The 25,548-nt window shown below is 41.9% G+C and overlaps 1 protein-coding gene across 1 annotated transcript in view; it reads left to right on the forward strand.

The window, feature by feature from the left end:
- Positions 1–29: 29 nt before the first annotated feature.
- Positions 30–25,548, forward strand: part of LOC140191807 (glycylpeptide N-tetradecanoyltransferase 1-like) — a 95,908-nt gene continuing 70,389 nt past the window's right edge. Inside the window, exons 1-3 of the mRNA XM_072249588.1 lie at positions 30–168; positions 14,212–14,240; positions 14,456–14,492. Coding sequence (XP_072105689.1) covers positions 71–168; positions 14,212–14,240; positions 14,456–14,492 — 164 coding nt within the window. The 5' untranslated portion in view covers positions 30–70. The remainder of the gene's footprint in view (positions 169–14,211; positions 14,241–14,455; positions 14,493–25,548) is intronic.

Here is a 25,548-nt window from a genome sequence, read left to right on the forward strand (position 1 = left end):
GTAGTGAGTAGAAGGTGGTTTCAACCAATAGGGATCGACTTTGGTGCGTGATTCGCTTGCCTCCTGAATCATGGCAGACGATGATGAGACAGCAACAAAAGAAGCTGAAGAGCACGATGTATGCGGCAGCGATTGTGAGAATGAAGAGGACGATGCACATAGTAAAGAGTATGTTACATCCCCACTAACTGCTCGGAACTGAGGTAGACGCCAGTTTAATCGCAACCGGCCTCCCGGCGAAACGGCGTTCTCACGCCTCACACTTTAACACGGCAGCGCGGGTCCCGCCTCCGGACACCGACAATTGGTCAATTCATCCGATTGGCACCTCTAGTGGGCGGAAACTCGTAGTACGTTCGGTGCTTGTTGGCTGGTTGTCACGTCTATCATGGTGTTAAGCTTCCGCCATTGAGGGTTCCATGGAAAGGCGTGGGTTTTAGGGTGTAGTTTTTTAATATATAACCTAACGAGAACGAGTCAGTGGTAGGGTTTCAGTAATTTAGACATTTTAATTGAAATTGACTTCAACAGAGTTTCATTTAAAAGTAAAATTACGTATTTGTGTTCTGATCAATCATCTGGAAGGGAAGAAAAACGTGCGTTTTCCGCAGCCACAGAATGTGCCGCAAAGTCCTTCAGAGTTAATTAAGTACTTCTAAACTGTAGGCCAGAGGGTAACGGTTATCAAGTTTCGAATTGCGGATGTCATAGTTTTAATATCTTTTAATGATTTTGTTTGAGAAATTAAGTGGGTCAGATGCTGGGGAAATTTGCCATATCTTTTAGGTAGAAGAGTCTTTCGATGTAGATCGTTAGAGGGTTGCTTACTGTAAAAGAGAACCAAGACGTGGATAAGGAAAATCAAACTAGTATTTTAAGAGTATTTTAGCAAGAAGCATATAAAAAATTAAAACGTCTAAATAAATGTGACGAAGAAAAGATTAGCAAAACTTAATGTGGTTCCTTCAGAGTTTAGACTGACACTAAAGAAAAACATTGTAAATTGAGAAATTGGTAGGAAAGTTAGAAGTTCAAAGTAGATTTATTATCAAAGTACATATTATGTTACCTTGTGGGCATTCATGGTAAATACAAAGAAACAGAATAGAATCAATGAAAGACTGCAGACGAAGAAAGATGGACAGACAGCCAATGTGCACAAGACATTGAATTGTACAGATACAAAAAGAACAATGATAATAAATAAATGAGTGAGTTGTAAAATTCTTGAAAGTAAGTCCATAGGTTGAGGTGAGTGAAGGAGCCTGATGGCTGAGAGGTAATAACTGTTCCTGTCCCTGTAGTGTGGGACCTAAGGCTTACAACTGTTTTGTCTGCCTTCGCTCAATGAGTTGCATAAAACATCCTGGAAATAGTGAAGAAATACAGTCTGAAGTGAACAAGGAGCTCAGAGAAATTAACAATAACAAGAAATTAAATTGAACCAGAAAACTTAAAAAAAAATTCCCCAAAGCCTAAATGACAATAATGACTTGCATCATAGACCTTTGGGGTGGCGGGGAGGTTGCAATGGGAGATGGTTATAATCTCCCAAATTTCCATGCATTCTATAGATTTGTCAATGTTGTCAATACTACATGCAGCCCACTATCTAAGAAAAGGTAAATTAATGCATTCTAGATCCATAGGAGAAATTATAGAATCCATTGTTGGAAAAAAAGTTATAACTTGGAAAACATTAGGATTGGTTAGAGTTAAAGTGTATTTTTGAAGGACAATAGTGTTGAACTGGTCTGCTGGAACTAGCAGTGTGGTATATATGGATTTTTGTAAGGCCTTTATTAAGGTACCGTACAGGAAGTCATTAAATTGGACCACATACTATGATGTTCATTATTGTCACGTACTGTAGTACAGTGTCGAGGTTGTACAAAGGAAAAGCAACATGGGAATGGAGGTTGTGCATTGAGGGATGGAGATTCAGGTCATTTTTAAGTTGTGACACATGGATGATGCTCAGATCCAAGCTGTCCCTATTCTATATCAGTAATTTGGTTAAGTTGACTTTGTATTGTATCCTTAAGTGCTGATGATTTTTAAAAAAGCACTATGTGGTCTATGAGGAGGTTGCAAAGTGGCTTTATAGAGAGATGGAACTGAAGTGAATGAGCAAGGATATGGCAAGTAGAATATATGTAGAAAAATGCAAGGTCATTAACTTTATATAGACAAAAAAACAAAGGTGGATTTTTTTAAAAATGATGTACGATTGAAAGTTGCTGTTGTCTGCAGGATCTTTGGACAGTAGTTGAAAATTAACTTGTAAGAACAGCATGCAGTTAGGAAATTGGCCTTAATTGCAGTAAGGTTTGAGTACAAAAGTTAAGATCTCTTTCAGAAATTACAAAGGGGCCTAGTAGACTGCATCTGGAATATAGCACATAGGACTAGTCCCCCTACCTAAGGAAGGATATATTTGCAATACAGAGAGTGACTTTAAAAAGTTCTTCAGATTGGCTGCTGTAATGTTAAGAGTGTTGGATGATGGAAATTAAGCAGACTGAGCTGTTAATAGTGTTGTAAGTAAGGTGTACAAAATTCTTTAAGGAGCTTGAAATAATAGATTTGGAGCTGACATTTTGCCTACTAGGTGTCTAGAACCATGGGTCACATATCAAGATAAAGAGTTGGATATTCAGGACTGAGAAGAAACTTCAATCAAAAGGTAGTGAATCCTTGGAGTTCTTTGTCCGTGCAGAAAATACAAGTCCAAGATTGATAGAATGCGACATGGAAGTGCTGAACTCTTGTTGGAAGAAGTGGTGGGTCTGGGAAATTGGTAGATACTGGGGAATGAATGGAAATTAATCCAGAAGTAAAGGTATATTGAGGTAGGTATAATTACAGTCTTTTAAATGGCAGTTAGACAGGTACTTGGCTAGGAAAGGAGAGCTGTGTGATTGATCTCTAAAATGTGAGCTCTTGGGGAAACCCAGATGGTGATAGATAGCATGCAAATTCCACAGATAGCATCAGCAGTGAGGAATGAATGCTGGTGAAACAGCAGCTTAACTAGTTGCATCATTGTGCTGCCCTCTTTATTGAATTTGCCCTATTATCTGCTGATATTGGGTGTTGGTGGGTTTTCTGTGCAGTCTACCAAACAAATTTTTAACAGACAACATTCTGAAAGTGGGTAAGTAATGGAGGGTGACAGGTGTTGGTTATTTTTTCCTTAAAGACTTGCCCAGTGCTTGCCCCAAGACTTCAGTGGAAAGCAGCTGTGTGTGTGTGTGTATTTGTATATACTATATAAAAAAAATTAACGTCTATTTGAACAGAATAAACCAGCAGTGCGATTTAAACATGTTCCATGTAAAGCCCAAATTTGGAATAGAGCATGTGAGCTGCCTAATATAGGGCAGAAATTCCTCATGAGGACAGGGTGGTTTGCAGTCTTGGAATACTGGTGTGTGGAATGTATTTGTTTAAAACCTTAATGGTAAAAATCAGTGGTAATATACTGTCATGCATATAATTAACTTAGGAAGATCAAGTTGCACTTAATCTTGCATTGCACTTAAGTGATTGTTATGTAGACAAGCATATTTTTGCAAATTGTGGAAATTTAAAACAAAATTAAGAGAAGTAGCAAAGTTGCCGGGCATGCTCAGCAGATCAGGTGTTATCTGGAGAGGGAGCACAATTTTGGACAAGTATCTTTCAGTAGAACTGCGAAATATGAGAGGCAAAACAAGTTTTGAAAGCAAAGAAAGAGGAGGCCACTAAAGGTGCAGGAGAAATAAATTGTTAACTGGTGGAAAAAGCTTGGAGAACGTTCCATCCAGAACAGTGTCAATGCTGAAGCATTTTCAGCCATGTTTATCCATAGTGAAGATTTATATCAGGTGCCTCCTGAAATCCCCATTGTCACTAAAACCAGCCAATTCAATTCACTCAAACATCTGGAAGCATTGCATATAACAAAGACTGAAGGATCAAACTTCGCAGTTACGGTGTTGAAGGTATGAATCTTCACAAACTGATACAGTAAAGCAACAGCTTCTGCAACCATGTGGAAACTTACTCGGATATGTCCTGGTGACAAAAAACAAGCCACATCCAATTTACCCACTTCCTTCATGCCCTATTTCAGTCATCCTTGGCATGGAAATGATGTTATTAGCAGTGCCGCCACATGACACTTGCTCACTGATACTTTGCTAGGTTTCACCAGGGTCACTTGTACAAATTCAGCATAGATTAAAGAAAGGGGAATGGAGATCAAAATTTTAAAAAACCTTCTGGTGCTCTTTGATGGTGTATTGTGAAATTTTTAAGGGACAAGCAGTAGATTTGAATTTAGTAAAGCCCCACGTGGGGATTAAAGGTATGCATTGAAAATTCATTAAAAAGTGGAAACAGTATAAATAAATTGGTGCTTTAAAGAGTGACAGGTGACTAGTGCAATGTCATACTTCAGTGGGAGGGAACATCTGATTTGATTGAGGGAACCAAATGTGTGTATTTTAAATGGTTAATGACTGGCACAGAACAGGTAGTATTGAGACTCGTGAGGAAGCTACGAAGGAGCTTCAGAGCAATTTAGATCAGATGATTAAGTAGGCAAATGCATGGCAGATGCAGTATAACAGGGAAAGATGTGAATTTATCTACTTTGTTATGGTAAACAGAAAGGCAAAATATTTACATTTTGATTATATTGGGAAATGTTTATATACAAAGAAACTTGGGTGTCCTTGTACATCATTCACTGAAAGCAGACATGCAGGTGCAGCAAGTGATTGGGAAGCAAAATGATCCGTGGGCCTTCATTGCAAGATGTTGAGTACAGGTTTCCCCCGCCATCCAAAGGTAGAGTCTTCCTATGAAACGGTTCGTAAGCTGGAATGTCGTAAAGCGAAGAAGCAATTACCATTTATTTATATGGGAAAAATTTGAGAGCGTTTGCAGACCCAAAAAATAACCTACCAAATCATGCCAAATAACACATAAAACCTAAAATAGCAGTAACATATAGTGAAAGCAGGAATGATATGATAAATACACAGCCTATATAAAGTAGAAATACTTTTCTACAATCATTACTGCACTGTTCTCCATAGCGAAAATCTCACGCAAGCGCTCTTAGCAGGAACACTCTCTCCAGTGACCTTTAAGCTATGAAGCTGCCAAATCATACCAAATAACACATAAAAATACACAGCCTATATAAAGTAGAAATAATGTATGTACAGTGTAGTATCACTTACCAGAATTGTGAAGACAGGGCCGAGCACACTGATGATGGTGTGTTAGGCTGAGTCGTCAGAGGCTGGGGTGGTGCAGTGGCCCCCAACCTCCGGGCAGCGAACCGATACTGATCCGCGGAGAATGCAGTGGTGCAGCAGTAGCCAGGACGCACCCAGCACATCTTTAAGAAAAAAGCCGAAATAAACAAGCTAATTGATTAGGTGCTGCCCAAATGTCAGCCCAGATCAGAGGCAACGCAATCTCTGATCTGGGCCGACGTTTACGTGCCGGGCGGCACCTACTTAATTAGCTTGTTTATTTCGGCTTCTTGCTTAAAGATGTGCTGGATGCGTTCTGACTACCGCTGCACCACTGCATTCTTCACGGTAATGTATTGGTCCGCGGCCCGGAGGTTGGGGTGGTGGGACACTGGGGTGTCATCTCATCTTCGTCTGTTTCCATCAGGGCAGGCAGGTCATCTTCTTCTATGTCTGCCTACCTCGATGTTGAAGGTTGAGGTTCGTCGTCTGCTGTGGGTGATGCGGAAGGCTTGAGAAACGACAGTATGCTTGACTGCATGGCCTCGCACATTTTTCTATCATACAGTTCTTTGTAAGCACTCAAACCATCCTGCAAATATGCCCTAAATCTACGTACCCTTTCAAAATTAAAGTCATACTTTTCTGCAATCATTGCAGCGAAAATTTCACGCAGTTGTTTCACGTTCAGTTCCTGGACGACTTCACTTTCGGTCCGTTCGCTACTGCATTTGGTTTCGATTGTTATCCTTTCCTCTTGTAATTGCATCAGCTCTTCACCTATCAGTTCTTGGTCATGGGATGCCAAAACCTCTTCAACATCATCTTCGTCAACTTCCACAAGTCAAACTCACATTGTCCTTACTTCATTCACCATGATTGAAATGCTTAATTATGTCTAGTTTTACGCTAAGTGTAACACCCTTACGAGCTCTTTGTAGGCTTTTCCGATACCTTTGAACTCATCTTGCAAATGGATGCTCAAAATAAATCGAGGTAAAGCACGTGTTTAAGCAACGCAGTTAAGCTAGAATGCAGTTCTGGGGGAGGAGCTTGGCTGCTCGGAGCACGTGCTGCCTTTTTTTTGTAACAGTGAAAACACCTATTAGCGAAAACAGGTAACTAATGTAGGTCTTTCGTAATAGCGAGGTGTCATAAAGTGAATGTTCGTAAAGCGGGGGACACCTGTACTGGAGGAAAAATGCCTTGCTACAATTATGCAGGGTCCTGCTGAGACTACACCTGCAATATAGTGTAAATTTTGGTCTCCTTGCCAAAGAGGGAATGCAGCAAAACTTCACTATCTGATTCCTGGGGTGGCAGGACAATGAAGGATTGGGTCAACCAGGCATATATTCCTGGATTTTGTAGAAATGTACAGAATTTTGACAGGTCTAGAGACTGGATGCAAAGGACGTGTTCCCTCCAGCTGAAAGGGGTGTCTTAAACAAGGTCATAAACTCAGAATATGAGGTAAGACATTTAGGACTAGGATGAGGAGAAATTTCCTCAGTCTTGCCTATCTGTGACATACTCTACCATGGGTGCAGATGGGAGCCCAATTATTCAATATATTTAAGGACTAGGTAGGTAGAATTTTAGAAGTGAGACATCAAGGGATATGGAGAGGGAATGAAATATGATATAGAGATGGAACATCAAGCATTATTGTATTGAATGATGATGCAAGCTTGAAGAATCATATCGCCTACTCCGATTTTATATTTTTTGTTACCTCATTGCAGTCTTATTCTAAACATGGACAAATGAGCTAAATTCTGGAAGCAAGATGAGAGTTAACTGCCCTTGACACTTAAGTCAGCATTTGACTGAGTGTACCATTGTGAAGATGGTGTGAATTAAGAGGAATCATACCTTTCAAAAAGGAGGATAATTGTGCATATTGATGATTAGTTGTCTCACTCCAAAACACCACTGCTGGAGTTCCCCAGAATAGAGTCCTAGACCATTTACAGCTCATCCATTGATGAACTTTTCTTCATCTTGTTTGCCTATGATTGCACAATATTCAATTCAAATTGCAGAAAATCTGAATTATTCACGCCTAGAGGGTTTTGAAACACAGGCTGACATGATACTATTCACAAATAATTTTCACATGTCAGTCACCAAAATCGACCTCCCCTCCATTGACTCTGTCTACACTTCCTGCTGCTTAGGAAAGTAACCAACATAATCAAGGACACCTCCCACCTTGGTCATTCTCTCTTCTCCCCTTTTTCCTTTGGGCAGAAAATACAAAAACTTAAAGTTGTACCACTAGGCTCAAGGACAACGTATTTCCTGTTGTTATAAGACTCTTGAATGGACTGCTTAAATAATAAAGATGAACTCTTGATCTCTCAGTCTACATCGTCATAACCCTTGCACTTTGTCTACCTGCACTGGACTTTCTCTGTAACTGTAAACTATATTCTGCATTGTGTTTGGGTGGTATGAAAACAGAAGCTTTTCACCGTATCTCAGTACATGTGACAACAATAAACCAATTACCATCACAAGTCCCAGTCTATGAACATAGATAGTATAGCACAGTTCAGGCCCTTTGGTCCATGATGTTTGCTGACTCTTAGCTACTCTTACGATCAATCTTATTCTTCCCTCCCACATAGTCCTTCATTTTTCTATCATCTATGTGCCTATCTGAGTGTCTTAACTGTCCCTAATGTATCTCTCTCTACCACCATCCCTGGTTGTATGTTCCACGCACCCACCACACTCTGTCGGGGGGGGGGGACGGACAAAAAAACCTACCACTGATGTCCCCCTTACAGTTTCCTCCAATTAGCTTAAAGTTATGCCCCCTCATATTAGCAGTTTCCATCTTGGAAATCATCTCTGTTTACTTTATCAATGCATCTTATCATTATACACTGCTATTAAATCACCTCTCATCATTCTTTACTCCAAAGAGAAAAGCCTGAGCTTGCTCAACCTGCCCTCATAGGACATGCTCTCTAATCCAGGCAACATCCTGATAAATCTTCTCTGCACCCTCTCTAAAGCTTCCATATCCTTCCTATAATGAGGCAACCAGAACTGAACACAATACTCCACGTGTGGTGTAGCCAGGGTTTTATAGAGTTGCAACATTATTTCACAGCTCTTGAACTCTATCCCCCAACTTATGAATGCCTGCACACCATCCACTGCCTTAACCAGTCTATTAATTTGCGCAACAAGTTTCAAGGGTCGATGGATGTAGACCCCCGAGATCTCTCTGTTCCTCCATTTTGCTAAGAATCCTGTCATTCACCCTGTATTCTGCCTTCAAGTATGACCTTCCAAAGTGTATCACTTCACACTTTTCCAGATTGAACTCTATCTGCCACTTCTCAGATCCTATCAATGCCCTGGTGTAACCTATGACAAGCTATCTTTGTGTCATCTGCAAACTTACTAACCCACCCTTCCACTTGCTCATCCAAGTCATTTATAAAAATCACAAAGAGCAGGGGTCCCAGAACAGCACTAGTCACTGACCTTTGGGCAGAAAATGGTCCATTTATTATCACCCTCTGCCTTCTGTGGGCAAGCCAATTCTGAATCCACATAGCCAAGTTTCCAAGATCCCACGTGTCCTGACGTTATGAATGAGCCTCCCATGGGGAACCTAGTCAGATGCCTTGCTAAAATCAATATATACCACATCCTCTGCTTTACATTCATAAATTAGTTTTGTCACTTCAAGGAAGTTAATCAGACTCATGAGGCACGGCTTACCCCTTACAAAGCCATGCTGACTATCTAATCAGACTATGCTTTACCCAATGCTAGTAAATTATGTTTCTTAATTGTGTTTAATCCTCTCCAATAATTTGCCCACCACTGGTGTATGACTCAATGGTCTTTAATTCCCAGGATGTTTATCCCCATTACCTTTCTTGAACAAAGGAATAACATTTGCCACTCTCAAATTTTTTTGGTACTACTCCTATGGTCAGTGAGGATGCAAAGATCATCACCAAAGGCGCAGTAGTCTCTTCCCTCATTTTTTCGTAGTAACCTGGGATATATCATGTTCCAGCATATCAGCGGTCCTCACATTCATCAAGGTCCCTCTCACTGGTGAATACTGAAGCAAAGTGTTCATGGAAGACCTTGCATATGTCCTCCAAGTCTAGGCAGGTTTCCTCTTTAATCCCTGATTGGTCCTACCCTCACTCTAGTCATCCTCCTGTTCTTCACATATGTGTAAGATGCCTTGGGGTTTTCCTTAATCTGACTCACCAAGTCCTTCTAACCTTCCTAAATCCATTCTTCAACTTCTTCCTGACTACCTTGTATCTATCAAGAGCCCTGTTTGATCTTTGCTTCCTAACCTTAAGTATGCTGCCTCCTTCCTCTTGACTAAATATTCCACTTCTCTTGTTAACCATGATTCTCAATGGAACAAACCTATACAGAACCCTATGGAAGTGCTCCCTAAACTACCTCCATATTTCCATTGTGCATTTCCCTGAGTATATCCATTTCCAAGTTTCACACTCAAGTTCCTGCCTGATAACATCATAATTAGCCCTCCCCCAATAAATATTTTCGCATAGCATTTGCTCACATCTCTGCCCAAGGCTATGATAAAGGTCAGAGATTTGTGGTCACTGTTTCCGAGTTCTGTCACGACCAGGTCCGTTGCCTAGTACCAGATCCAGTATGACCTCTCCTCTAGTTAGCCTGTGTACATATTGGGCCAGGAATCCTTCCTAGACACAGCCAACAAATTCTACCCCATCTTCCGATCTGTTCCTCAGTGCCCCTGTTATGGGGGTGGATTGGGGGAGAAGGTCTGTAGAATTCTCCAGATATAGTGATTGCTCTCTTGCTGTTTCTGACTTCCACATCACTGACTCAGTAGACAATCCCTTCGTAATGGTCTTCCTTTCTGCAGCTGTGATACTATCCATGATTAGCAATGCTACTCCCCCACCTCTTTTACCTCCCTTCCTGTCCCCTTTGAAACAGCTAAAGCCCTGAACATGACAGCCAAGTCTCTGTAGTGGCCACAATGTTGTAGTTCCATTTTCTAAGTCAGTCATTCTTGTTCCTCATATATTTTGCATTAAAATTTACACATTTCAACCCATCCAACTGACTGTAATATTGCCCTATCCACTGCTTCCTCACACTCTCTAAATACTATCTACCTTTACAGCAATTGCTCCATCCTGTGTCCAGTCACTGGTTCCCATCCCCCTGCCAATCTAGTTTAAAACCTCCCCAACAGCTCCTTCATGTCCAGGTGTAACTTGAACCTCTTCTACAGGTCATACCTTCCCCTGTTCCACAAGTCTGAAACTCTGCTGCTGTACTAGATCTTCAGCCACACATTCAACTGCTATACCAATCTATTCTGGCCCTCACTGACGCATGGCACAAGTAGCCAGAAATTACTATCTTTGAGGTCCTGCTTTTCAATTTCCTTCCTATCTCCTTATATTCTCTCTTCAGGACCTCATACCTCTTCCTGCCTACAGTATGTAGTTGGCCTTCTGGTTGTTCACCCTCCCTCTTAAATATGCTGTGGGCCTGCTCTGAGATGTCCCAGACCCTGGCACCTTGGAGGCAACATGACATCCAAGAGTCTCTATCACATCCACAAAATCTCCTTGTCTGTTTCTTTAACTACTAAATCCCCTATCACCACCGCTCTCCTCTTCTTCCACCACCCCTCCCCCTTTCCCTTCTGAGCTACAGTGCCAGAGACCTGGTCAGCTGATTTATTTAATGTATATCTTCTTGTGAGTGAGTTTCATTTTTCACCTTTTCCAAAATTACCAGTATTTGATCATTGTTTGAAATTTTTCAGCTTTTGGTAGCTTGAAGAAACGTTTCTTCAACCTCTTGCAATGCTCCAGGCTGCTCAGATGAATATGGCTTGATCTGCCTGTTGTCTATGTGATATAACTGATCCTGAGCAGAATACTGACTGGAGTGGCACTTGTTATAAAAGTGAAAATATTGTAGTTAGTGTAGTTATGTACTGTCTGGAGACCGAAGGAACCAAATTAATTCTTGTATAATTAATTAGCCTGTCAGCACTTGTGCTTGATCTTTTATGAATGCACAGGGAAGGTGGTCACCACCTGCACATCAGGGAAAAAATGCTAAAGACAAGTGAGTCAAAAATCTGCTACTCTTACTCATTGGTAAGGTGGCTTTGATTGCCAAATTAGTCAATGGAGGTTTACGAACAGGAACTAATGATGAAACTGTGCTGTGCAAGGACACAGTACATTGACTGATTACAACATTGATAACATTTTAGTGAAATGCCTTTTCTAACAGAATTCCTGATGAAGCTATCTAATATTTTGCGTCTGATGGCTGCCCTCAGATGGATCCTACTTCTTTGATAAAGCTAAATAGTGCCTTAGAAGAAAGGGAAGCAAGGGGAATTCCTTACCCGAGAAATTTTACACCTAAACATGCTGATGTCAATGCTGGATGTACTAAATTTGGGTTTTTATCAAAAGATTAAAATTGGAGGAATTTGGATAAATAGGGCATCTAGTGAGTTGATTATAGTAGTCAATAGGTCGTGATTTGAAAATAAAATGGTGACAGTTAATACTAAAGCATTTCTTAAAAGCAGCTAATATGGATAAGTGAGCAGGTTGAAGAGTGAATGGGGCTTGGTTCAAGTTGTGACTTCGGTAACAGTGTTATGAATGATCTTATGTTTATGCAGTATAAAATGAGACAGGCCAGCCTGAAGTGGTTGGAAATGCAGTGGCTTCTGGTTAATTGGGGCACATCAGAACCAGCACATTTTGGCCCAATTAAAGCAGCTGCCCCAGTTGGCCGAAGTTTCATGGAAATACAGTGCTGTGCAAAAGTCTCTGGCACATATAAAAGTTTCTGTAAGGTGAAGATGCTTTAAAGAATAATGAATTCTAAGTTTCTAAATATCAAAAAAATTACTACAAAGAGCAATAAGCAGCTTTCTTAAAAAAAAATCTTAAATCAATATTTGGTGTGACCACCCTTTGCCTTTAAAACTGCATCAATTCTCTGAGGATCGAGGGACAACTGCACAAGCGTGTGGACATCAGCAAGTTAGACCGGTGGGAAGAGTTTAAAAAGGACACAGCTTTACAGAGCAGGCGACAGAGTAGAGGTAAGACAGAGGAGGAGGGCTTTGGTGATAATGGGTCGAGGTGAGGTTTCTATTCTTTACCTGTGAGGAATAGAAACATGAAGTGTGTCTGTGAGGCTGTTGTTCTGTACTGGGTGTCAGAAGTGGGAAGTCCAGGAGACTCCCAGCCTCCCAGATGGCCACATCTATGCTAGGTGCGTCGAGCTGCAGCTCCTTAGGGACTGCATTAGGGAACTGGAGCTGCAGCTCGATGACCTCTGTCTGGTCAGGGAGAGTGAGGAGGTGATAGATAGGAGCTATAGGCAGGTAGTCAATCCGGGGCCACGGGAGACAGAGTCAGGAGAGGGAAAGGCAAGAGTCAGATACTAGAGAGTACCCCTGTGGCTGCCTTCCCCTCCCCCCCCCCCCCCCCCCTTAACAATAAGTACTCCTGTTTGAGTACTGTTGGGGGAGACGGCCTACCTGGGGGAAGCAACAGTGGTCACACCCCTGGCACAGAGTCTGGCCCAGTGGCCCAGAAGGGTAGGGAAAGGAAGAGGATGGCAGTAGTGATAGGGGACTCTATAGTTAGGGAGTCAGACAGGTGATTCTGTGGATGCAGGAAAGAAACACAGATGGTAGTTTGCCTCCCAGGTGCCAGGGTCCAGGATGTTTCTGATCGCGTCCACGAAATCCTGAAGTGGGAAGGTGAACAGCCAGAGGTCGTGGTACATATTGGTACCAATGACATAAGTAGGAAAAGGGAGGAGGTCCTGAAAACAGACTACAGGGAGTTAGGAAAGAAGTTGAGAAGCAGGACCGCAAAGGGAGTAATCTCAGGATTACTGCCTGTGCCACATGACAGTGAGTATAGGACTAGAATGAGGTGGAGGATAAATGCGTGGCTGAGGAATTGGAGCAGGGGGCAGGGATTCAGATTTCTGGATCATTGCGATCTCTTTTGGGGCAGGAGTGACCTGTACAAAAAGGACAGGTTGCACTTGGATCCAAGGGGGACCAATATCCAGGCAGGGAGGTTTGCTAAGACTATTGGGAAGAGTTTAAACTAGAATTGCTGGGGGGGTGGGAACGGAACTGAAGAGACGGAGGAAGAGGTGGTTGGCTCACAGATAGTGAAAGCTTGGAGACAGTGTGAGAAGGAGGATAGGCAGGTGATAGAGAAGGGATATGCTTAGAATGATGGTTTGAGATGTGTCTATTTCAATGCCAAGAGTATCATGAACAAAGTGGAAGAGCTTAGAGGGTGGATCAGTCCTTGGAGCTATAATGTTGTGGCCATTACATGGACTTGGATGACTCAGGGGCAGGAATGGCTACTAGAGTGCCAGGCGTTAGATGTTTCAGAAAGGACAGGAAGGGAGACAAAAGAGGTGGGGCATGGTACTGTTGATCAGAGATTGTGTCACTGCTGCAGAAAAGGAGGAAGTCATGGAGGGATTGTCTACGGAGTTTCTGTGGGTGGAAATTAGAAACAGGAAAGGGGCAATAACTCCACTGGGTGTTTTTTTTATAGTCCACGTAATAGTAACAGAGACATCAAGGAGCAGATAAGGGAGACAGATTCTGGAAAGGTTTAATAATAACAGGGTTGTTCTGGTGGGAGATTTAAATTTCCCAAATATTGATTGGCATCTCCCTAGAGCAAGGGGTTTAGATGGGGTGGAGTTTGTTAGGTGTGTTCAGGAAGATTTCCTGATACAACATGTAGATAAGCCTACAAGGGAAGAGGCTGTCCTTGATCTGGTATTGTGAAATGAACCTTGTCAGGTGTCAGGTCTCTCTTTGGGAGAGCATTTTAGAGGTAATGATCACAATTCTATCTCCTTTACCATTGCATTGGAGAGGGATAGGAACAGACAAGTTAGGAAAGAGTTTAATTGGAGTAAGGGCAAATAAGAAGCAATCAGGCAGGAACTTGGAAGCATAAATTGGGAACAGATGTTCTCAGGGAAATGTACGGCTGAAATGTGGCAAATATTCAGGGGATATTTGCGTGGCATTCTGCATAGGTACGTTCCAATGAGACGGAAAGGATGATAGGGTACAGGAACCGTGGTGTACAAAGGCTGTAGAAAATTTAGTCAAGAAGGAAAGAAAAACTTACCAAAGGTTCAAAAACCTAGGTAATATTAGAGATCTAGAAGATTATAAGGCAAGCAGGAAGGAGTTTAAGAGTGAAATTAGGAGAGCCGGAAGGGGCCATGAGAAGGCCTTTGTGAGCAGGATTAAGGAAAACCCCAAGGCATTCTACAAGTATGTGAAGAGCAAGAGGATAAGATGTGAGAGAATAGGACCAATCAAGTGTGACGGTGGAAATGTGAGTATGGAACCAGAGGAGATAGCAGAGGTACTTAATGAATACTTCGCTTCAGTGTTCATTACGGAAAATGATCTTGGCGATTGTACGGATGACTTACAGCAGATTGAAAACATTGAGCATATAGACGTTAAGAAAGAGGATGTGCTGGAGCTTTTGGAAAGCATCAAGTTGGATAAGTCACCAGGACCGGATGAGATGTACCCCAGGCTACTATGGGAGGCGAGGGAGGAGATTGCTGAGCCTCTGGCAATGATCTTTGCATCATCAATGGGGACAGGAGAGGTTCCGGAGGATTGGAGGGTTGCAGATGTTGTTCCCTGATTCAAGTAGCAATAGCCCTGCAAGTTATAGGCCAGTGAGTCTTACTTCAGTGGTTGGTAAGTTGATGGAAAAGGTCCTGAGAGGCAGGATTGATGAATATTTGGAGAGGTATAATATGATTAGGAATAGTCAGCATGGCTTTGTCAAAGGCAGGTCGTGCCTTACGAGCCTGATTGAATTTTTTGAGGATGTGACTAAACACGTTGAAGGTAGAGAAGTAGATGTAGTGTAAATGGATTTCAGCAAGGCATTTGATAAGGTACCCCATGCAAGGCTTATTGAGAAAGTAAGGAGGCATGGGATCCAAGGGGACCTTGCTTTGTGGATCCAGAATTGGCTTGCCCGCAGAAGGCAAAAAGTGGTTGTAGACGGGTCATATTCTGCATGGAGGTCGGTGACCGGTGGTGTGCCTCAGGGATCTGTTCTGGGACCTCTACTCTTTGTGATTTTTATAAATGACCTGGATGAGGACGTGTAGGGATGGGTTAGTAAATTTGCTGATGACACAAAGGTTGGGGGTGTTGTGGATAGTATAGACGGCTGTCAGAGGTTACAGTGGGACATTGATAGGATGCAAAACTGGGCTGAGAAGTGGCAGATGGAGTTCAACCCAGATAAGTGTGAGGTGGTTCATTTTGATAGGTCAAATATGATGGCAGAATATAGTATTAATGGTAAGACTCTTGGCAGTGTGGAGGATCGAGGGATCTTGGGGTCCGAGTCCATAGGACACTCAAAGCTGCTACGCAGGTTGACTCTGTGGTTAAGAAGGCATACGGTGCATTGGCCTTCATCAACTGTGAGATTGAGTTTAAAAGCAGAGAGGTAATGTTACAGCTATATAGGACCCTGGTCAGATCCCACTTGGAGTTGTTACATACCCCGTAACGGGTTAAAAGAACCAGAAGAAATGGAAAACACCTTGAGTCTGTTTTTGCAGTTTACTAACACTTTTTATTAGTAACGACGCGATACAGTAATATAAAACTAGATAAATCAAACAGGTTAGCAGAGTTTATGCATATATAGGTGTGGAAATATAATACCCAAACTTATTCAAGCTTAGGTGGTAAGTGATATAGTCTTACGATGGTATGTAAGCGAAGCCAGTTCAGCTTGTGATATTGAGTTGAGTAGAATTGAGGAGCGAGAGGTGGTTTGTTGTCCACGTAAGCCGATGCCGTCGATTCTTCCCGTTGTCCTCCGAAACTTCCAGGTTAGCCAAGCTTGACCAACTTAAGAGCGCCGTCTTCAAGTGATAATCTACCAACCCAGGCAAGGGTTAGACACACTGGTAGAATCCACAGGGTCACTCTTTCATGCACTAATAATCACAGATCGATTCCTCTTTATCGATCCTCAGTCCCACACTCGTGGGCACCTGAAAGTGGACACACCATAGTGTGTCTGCATGTCCTTTTCTTCTGGGTGTCCTTGTATATTCAAAACAAGCTGCAGAGAAACCATTACATCGATTGTCCATCAAATAACCCCCTCCTCCTCCCCCCAAACAGTGTCCAAAAGTCTGTCTCATTCTCTGGAGGTTTTAAAGTGACAGTCCACAGAAAATATGAACCCTAGGGGTACATAACAGAGTACTGTGCTCATTTCTGGTCACCTCACTACAGGAAGGACGTGGAAACCATAGAAAGGGTACAGAGGAAATTTACAAGGATGTTGCCTGGATTGGGGAGTATGCCTTATGAGAATAGGTTGAGTGAACTCGGCCTTTTCTCCTTGGAGTGACGGAGGATGAGAGGTGATCTGATAGTGATGTATAAGATGATGAGAGGCATTGACCGTGTGGATCATCAGAGGCTTTTTCCCAGGGCTGAAATGGCTAACACGAGAGGGCAGTTTTAAGGTGCTTAGAAGTAGGTACAGTGGAGATGTCAGGGGTAAGTTTTTTATGCAGAGAGTGGTGAGTGTGTGGAATGGGCTGCCAGCAACAGTAGTGGAGGCAGATACGATAGGGTCTTTTTAGAGGCTCCTGGATAGGTACATGGAGCTTAGAAAAATAGAGGGCTAATGTTAACCCTAGGTAATTTCTAAAATAAGTACATGTTCAGCACAGCATTGTGGGCTAAAGGGCCTATATTGTGCTGTAGGCTTTCTGTGTTTCTATGTACACTTCTGTTCAGTTTTGTAAGAAAATCATCTGGTAAGTTGTTCTAAGCATCTAGGAGAATTTCCCATAGTTATTCTGCAGTCATAGGTTGTCTCGCATGCTTCATCTCTCCAGGTAATCCCAGACAGTCGCAATGATGTTTAGATCAGGGCTCTGTAGAGGCTATATCATCTGTTGCGGAACTCCTTATTCTTTTTACTGATGGCAGTCTTTATGACCTTAGCCTTGTGTTTGAGGTCATTGTCCTGCTACAGAATGAAGTTGGGACCGATCAAATGCCTTATTGATGGTATTGCGTGATGGATGAGAATCTGAATCTGTTTCTCAGCATTGAAGATTCTGTTAATTCTGACCAGATCTGCAACTCCATTTGCAGAAATGCTGCCCTAATCCTGCAGGGAATCTCCCCTATGCTTCACTGTTGGTTGCAGGCCCTCCGCAGCACTTCTGCAGATAAATTGGCAGAACCAAAAATTTCAAACTTTGACTCGTCAGTCAGTTCAGAGTACTTGCTGCCATTGTTCAGCATCCAGTCCTTAGTGTTTTTGTGCAAAGGTGAGTCTCTTGGCTTTGTTTCCACTTTGGAGGTATAGCGTTTTGGCAGCAACTCTTCCATGAAGACCACTTCTGACAAGGCTTTTAGAGGGGTGTGCTTGGTTTCCAGTGGTTTCTGTGAGTTCAGAGCTGATATTAGTGCTGGATGACTTCTGATTTAGAAGGTAAGTCAGTTTGATGTATCTCTCATCTGCTGCACTCAGTTTCCATGTCCGACCACTGCATTTCTGGTCCTCAGCCTTGCCTGTTTCTTTGTGCTTCTTCAGGAGAGCTTGGACAGCATATCTTGAAATTCCTGTCTGCTGCGAAACTTCTGCTTGGGAGAGACCTTGCTGTTGCTAGATGACTCCCTCGTGTCTTGTAGCTCTGCTCACTCTTGCTATGGTGTAAGAATTGATGATTTGAAGGTTAAACTGTCACGTCTACCACGCCCTCACCTTTTAGTTCGTTTGTCCTTTGTCCGGTTTGATTCCTTGTACACTTGTTTCTGTTTCATTTAAACAATTTAGTTCATTCAACTCATTATGTCATTGATCATTAGCATCCTGTTGGTTATCTTTGTTTAATATTGCACTGGGTTTTATACCTACAAAGTAATCAAGTTTTTATTTCAAAATTACTTAATATGTTACCCTAAAAGATTAAAAATCCTCTTAACATTTAATTTTTTTGTAAAATTAACGTTTGGAAATCTAAAATTTGCTCATTTCTACTGACTCTAATGCGGAAGACAAAAAATAAACATCTAAAACAAAATTTATGTAAAAAATATAGAGTGCTCTAAGACTTTGCAGTACCGTAGTTAAAAGGTATAAAAAAGACAAACTACTATTTAACTGAGTAACAAATTATGTATTTAAATGAAATACAGAACAAATTAGAATACTATATATACCTCTACAGTACTATAAAACTACGTATTAGTTCCTAACTTATGGAGAAATTCATCTGCCATGTTCTTTTGATTGACCGTGAGAACAGATACCTAGTACAAATAATCGATTGCCTTCATACAATGCTTTAGATGATTGCATCCTCCAAATCTTCATTTTGATTATAACATTCAAGATGATTGTTGATACCTTTGTAGTGCCTAATTGTTGAAGTAGTGAAATTGTTTCATTTTCACTTCCAGCCGTTTCTGACATCTCCGATACTGAATAGCGTCAGTTGCATGTGTTTGTGTACAAAAAACAGTGGTTTCTATCACTGATAATTAGTGAGAAATAATCATTAAGACAATTCAGGAGTGACAAAAGTCACTGCTTTTTGTACACAAACTGCCAGTATTTAAAAAATGTTTGCTGTAAGTAAAGTATTGCGTCTAACGGCCACACGAGTGCATGCGACTGACACAGCTGGAAACAGTTTGGTCAGAGTCTCCTACCCCAATTACGAGGCATAGTGTTCCAAATAAACAAAGGGAATCCCGGGTATTTTTGCAATTTAGTTTTGTTTGAGTTGTCCAAATTAACAGCCGCCCCGAATAACCGATGGCCCAAATTGGCTGAAATCCACTGTATTCAAATCTGACAAGCTTTTGTGGCCTTGGGACATTTGTGTTTCAAACCTACTTAATTTGTTTAGAAATGTCACAGCTGTGGGGAAATGTGTAAGCCATTTTATATATCAAACTTCCCAAAATGTTGATGTTATAACAACCAGGTAATTTACTTTGCTTGTTGAGTATCTAGTCACCATTAGTACTAGGCTTAGTTTAAAGCTGTATTATTATTATTGTTGTTGTTAGGCAGCTTGGTCAAAACCACACATCTATGTATTTCCATCTTGGTATCCCAAAGTTGCCATGATCTGGAGGATTTGTTAGAGATGTGTTGGCTGTTTTGGGTACTCCTACAATACAGCTCTTCTGGGTAAGTCATTTACAGATTTCTCCCGCCATCAGAAGATAGAACGTTCCTATGAAACGGTTTGTAAGCCGGAATGTCATAAAGCGAAGAAGCAATTACCATTTATTTATATGGGAAAACTTTGTGAGCGTTCGCAGACCCAAAAAATAACCTACCAAATCATGCCAAATAACACATAAAACCTAAAATAACAGTAACATATAGTAAAAACAGGAATGATATGATAAATACACAGCCTATATAAAGTAGAAATAATGTATGTACAGTGTCGTATCACTTACGGGAATCGGGAAGACAGCTTGCCGAGCACACTGATGATGGTGTGTTAGACAGAGTCGTCGGAGTTGGGGTGGTGCAGTGGCCCCCACCCTCCGGGCAGCGAACCAATACCGATCGGCGAAGAATGCAGGGGTACAGCGGTAGCCGGGAGGCACGCAGCACACCTTTAAGGAAAAAGCTGAAATAAACATGCTAATTAATTAGGTGCCTCCCGGCAAGTAATTGTCGGCCCAGATCAGTGCCGATTGCGTCGCCTCTGATCTGGGCCGACAATTACGTGTCGGGCGGCACCTAATTAATTAACATGTTTATTTTGGCTTTTTTCTTGAAGATGTACTGTGTGCCTCCCGGCTACCGCTGCATTCTCCGCGAATCGGTATCTGTTGGACGCCTGGGGGTTGGGGTGGTGGGACACTGGGGTGTCATCTCGTCCTCGTCTTGTTTCCATTAGGGCAGGCAGCTTATCTTCTCCTATGACTGCCCGCCTCGATGTCGAAGGTTGAGGTTCGTTGTCTGCTGTGGCTGATGTGGAAGGCTTGCTTGACTGCTGAGCCTCGCGTATTTTTCTATCATGCAGTTCTTTGTAAGCACTCAAACCATCCTGCAAATATCCCCTAAACCTATGTACCCTTACAAAATTAAAGTCGTACTTTATCATTGCAGTGAAAATCTCACGCAGTTGCTTTACGTTCAGTTCGCTACTGCATTCGGTTTCGATTGTGATCCTTTCCTCTTCCAATTGCATCAGCTTTTCATCTATCAGTTCTTGGTCATGGGATGCCAAAACCTCTTCTATATCATCTTCGTCAGCTTCCACAAGCCAAACTCACGTTGTCCTTACTTTGTTCACCACGATCAAAACGCTTAATTATGTCTAGTTTTACGCTAAATGTAACACCCTTACGAGCTCTTTCAGGCTTTTCCGATACCTTAGAACTCATCTTGCAAACGGCTGCTCACAGGCACGTGTTTAAGCAATGCCAGCCAGAATACCGTTCCGAATCCGGGGGAGAGCGGCTGCTCAGGGCGCGTGCTGCCTTTTTTCTTGCGCTAATTTTTTATCGCACACTGATTTTTTTCGTAATAGTGAAAACGCCTTCTGTTAGCGAAAACAGGGAACTAATGTACAAACATAGGTCTTTCGTAACAGTGAGGTTTCGTAAAGCGAACGTTCGAAAAGTGGGGGACACCTCTATTGGAAGGAGCTGAAGGTACCGCTGTTTATGCTTTTCTGCTACTAAGTCAAAAATGTTTCTCTAACTTGGTCTAAATCCTGTTTAAGAACAAAAATAGATTGGATCTGTATTTAAGTACTTTTAAACTAGGTCACATTTTTGAAGTAAAGTCTGATCTGATGAAGGGGTTTTGACCTGAAAAGTTAAGTCTGTTTCTCTTTCTATATATGCTTGTTGATTTGAGTATTTTCAGAATGTTCTGTTTCAGATTACCTACATTTGCCCCTTTTTTAATTCTCAGTTCCTGCAGAATGCAGCAGCTGACTGTCACTACACTGATGCTTCAAATTAGATCATGTACTGCTTATAATTTAATTTCTTACCTTAATTCCAGAAAATTCCAGAAGTTTAATACTGATAGTGTTCTCTTCAGTTGTGGGAAAATATCTATGCAATTTAAGTCTTTGGCTTAGAAACCTGTTTTTACCAGTGAAAACATTTCCAGTTGTAAGGCTCTACTGGTAATAGTCTGTCACTGTATAACCAGTAAAGAAATGATCTGTTACTGTAAAAGTACTGTGGCAGAATAGTGGTAGGTTGAGATCTGCATCATGTAATTCTGGTAAGCAGTGCCAGAGGTCTGGGTCTGTAATTAACCCTGGATCCACGGGTGTGTGCAATCTGATGTACATCAATGAACCTGCACTGGTGAAAGCAGGGCTTTCACTAAACAATTTGGTGTGAAGTATTTGGGAGCCCAGTTTCTTGCTCTAACTCTGGAGTAGGTTTCTGGTGCATTCTACAAAACACCACTACTAGTGGATGCATGTCCTTTGACTTCTGAGACAAATGTAAGTTGAAGAAAAACAATCACATCAACACAAGAACTGCAGATTGACTGATTGACCACTCCAAAATAAAATATATCAATCCTGAAAGAGGCTGAGAAAGAGAAGAGAAAGAAAAATTGCACCTTAAGTGCCCACTCCTTCCTGGGAATCAAAGTTGATGGTAAAACATCAATAATTTTAGATATGCGGATGACACTGTGCTAATTGCAAGTACGGAGGAAGAACTACAAAACTTAATTGATATAGTTGTTGAAGAAAGTGCAAAAATGGGTCTGTCTATCAATTACAAAAAGACAGAATGTATGGTGATATCCAAAAAGAAGGAGAATCCTATCTGCAGGCTGAAAATAAACAGGGAAGACATCAAACAAGTACAGAACTTTTGCTACTTAGGAAGCTGGGTGACATCAGTTGGCAGGTGCGACATAGACATCAAAAGAAGAATAGAGATGGCAAAAGACACCTTTACGGGAATGAAGAATATACTGACCAACACTAAACTAGGCATGACAACCTGCCTCAGAATACTGAAATGTTACTTTTTTCCAGTTATGTTATATGGCTCAGAATGTTGGGCAATATCTAGTAACATGAGGAAACGAATTGAAGTAGCAGAGATGTAGTTTTTGAGGAGGATGCAAAGAATATCATGGACGAAACGAATATCTAACGAGGATGTCATGAACAGAGCAAGCACAAAAAGAGAAATAATGTATGAGATCATGAAAAGGCAACGTACCTTCATTGGACATGTGATTAGGAAGGAGGAGTTAGTATGCATGGTAATTATGGGAAAGATTGAAGGGAAGAAAACAAGAGGAAGGCAAAGACAAATGATGATGGAGACAGCAGCCAGAGAACTGGAAATGAATACCAATGAATTGATCCACTTGACCTGAAACAGGAGTGTGTGGGCCCTGGCAATCAAAGCTCAAACTGGGTATGGCCCCTGATGATGATGATGATGGTGATGACTTCCTGAAGAGAAGAGAATTCCAGATTTCTTCCTCCTCCATATGTGGCATTGCTTCTCAATTTCTCTCCTTGGCCTAGCTCCAACTTCAAGACGGTTTCCTTATTCTCAAATCCCCCACCAGCCCAAAACACAGATTTTCATGGCACTTCTACCCTGGTACCCTGGGTATGTATACCCATGACAATAACTTGAAAGTTTATCTTTTGACCCTTTTCAAACATTCTGACATTTTTAATGTTCTGGACCTCAGCCTTTCTTGTTCAATGTTATACAAGCTAACTCAGTGTATTGTGTCCTTCCTAGTTTAATCCTGCAAACCCTAGTGCTCTGGACTGCTCCCCCACCAAGGCAAAGGTATCATGCTTGGGTTACAGAGTCCAAAATTGAATTTATTTTCTTTTATTTTTTTTAATTCAGATGCTGGAAATGTGAAATAAATTACTAGAAGAACTAAGAATGCCTGCTAGCACCTGCAGAAAGAGAAAATAAATAAATGCTTTACTTCTGATATTTTTGGATCTAAGGTCATTTTATCAGAACTGGGAAAAGGAAAAACAAGTTAGTTTCCAGTAGCAGAGGAGATGGTGAAGAAAGGGTGAAAGAAGAAAAATGTCAGAGATGTGAGTGGGGGCCTCCATCAGTCAGAGTTGACCATGGATATTGTGTCCCAGCTGTCGAGATGTGCAAGCCTGGGTAGTATGATATGGAGAGCAAGCTGTTGCCCATGTAGCAAGCTCTCCCTTGCCACACACATGATGAATCCAAAGGAACGGCAGAGACCGATACAGTTTGGCACCAGCAGCATCACAGGAGTTGCCAGTCAGCATTGAACTCAATGTAGGACTGCCTGAGGGATGCCAGCTCCGGAATTTTTACTTGGGGTTTGCTCCCGAAGCCTTCCTCATGAGTGGATATAGCTGCAAGGTAGGGGAGGTTTGAGATCAGAGTTTTCCTTCTCTTAGATGAGCTGCCAACCATTGCTAATGAACCCCATCTGCCCAAAGCGACTGGTTTTAAGGTGCCAGTAACCACCTTTGCCCCTTCTCCTGTCAGTAGAAATGGTTCAGCCGGGCTTAGTAACTCAGCCACATATGATACTAGATGGGTTAGTATGGCACTTTGAAGCATATTCTGTTTCTTGTGCTAGGCAGTGAAGCATGCCCAGCAGACAAAGAAAGGGAAAGACAGCCAAAATCAGGGATGAATAACTGGCAGAAATGGTCAGTTTTGATAGAGACAGGAAGAAAGAGCAAGTTACCCAGAGTTGAAGAAGTCAGTGTATTATCCATTGAACCAGATATCATCTTGATGAAGTAATCCCATGGTGCTGGGTCTGTGTACAGAACTCTGAACTCCATAACCTCAGTGACAATCAAGAACATCGATATATTTTCAAGTCAGGGTGACATTTGATTTGTACAGATGTGTCGTCCTATTTTTTTTTTGTTTCCCTTGCATTTCTGTTTAGTAGAAGTCAGAGTTTGAGATAAGTAGTAAGTGTATTATTGGATAGGTCAAATATGATGGCAGAATATAGCATTAATGGTAAGACTCTTGGCAGTGTGGAGAATCAGAGGGATCTTGGGGTCCAAGTCCATAGGACACTCAAAGCTGCTGCGCAGGTTGACTCTGTGGTTAAGAAGGCATATGGTGCATTGGCCTTCATCAATTGTGGGACGGAGTTTAGGAGCTGAGAGGTAATGTTGCAGCTATATAGGACCCTGGTCAGACCTCACTTGGAGTACTGTGCTCAATTCTGGTTGCCTCACTACAGGAAGGACGTGGAAAGCATAGAAAGGGTGCAGAGGAGATTTACAAGGATGTTGCCCAGATTGGGGAGCGTGCTTTATGAGAATAGGTTGAGTGAACTCGGCCTTTTCTCCTTGGAGCGACGGAGGATGAGATGTGATCTGATAGAGGTGTATAAGATGATGAGAGGCATTGATCGTGTGGATATTCAGAGGCTTTTTCCCAGGGCTGAAATGGTTAACACGAGAGGGCGTAGTTTTAAAGGGTGCTTGGAAGTAGGTAAAGAGGAGACGTCAGAGGTAAGTTTTTTACACAGAGTGGTGAGTGTGTGGAATGGGCTGCCGGCGGCGGTGGTGGTGGAGGCGGAAATAATAGAGTCTTTTAAGAGACTCCTGGATAGGTACGTGGAGCTTAGAAAAATATAGAGGGCTATGGGTAAACCTAGGTAGTTCTAAGGTAAGGACATGTTTGGCACAGCTTTGTGGGCTGAAGGGCCTGTATTGTGCTGTAGGTTTTCTATGTATCTATAATTGCAGTGCATTTAGTAGATAGAGCATAATGCAGACCCAGTCGGTGGTGGGAGAAGTGAATATTTAGTGGTGGATATAAGGCTTGTCTTGGGTGTTAGACCTGCACTCCTCTGGGCTAGCAGACAGTTTTGCAGCAGACTTGTGTAGATGAAGGAAAAGCTTGGGAGAGGTAAAGCGTGAGTCATGCAATGTGAGCCCAGCCTTTGGTTTGTAGCCACTGTATTTGCTTGGTCAAGTTTCTAATCAATGGTAATCCCTGCTTATTGATGATGGATAATGATGTTAGTGTCTTTGAACGACAAGTGTAGGTAACATCACTATTAATTCCCACTTATTGGCCTACGCTTTAATGTCCTCGCAACAACTATCCATGTCTCTGAGCTTATAATGGCAGTAAGGTTTGAAATTTTTGTACCTATGACAC

The sequence above is a fragment of the Mobula birostris genome, chromosome X, assembly GCF_030028105.1.
Source record: "Mobula birostris isolate sMobBir1 chromosome X, sMobBir1.hap1, whole genome shotgun sequence".
Classification (NCBI taxonomy): domain Eukaryota; kingdom Metazoa; phylum Chordata; class Chondrichthyes; order Myliobatiformes; family Myliobatidae; genus Mobula; species Mobula birostris.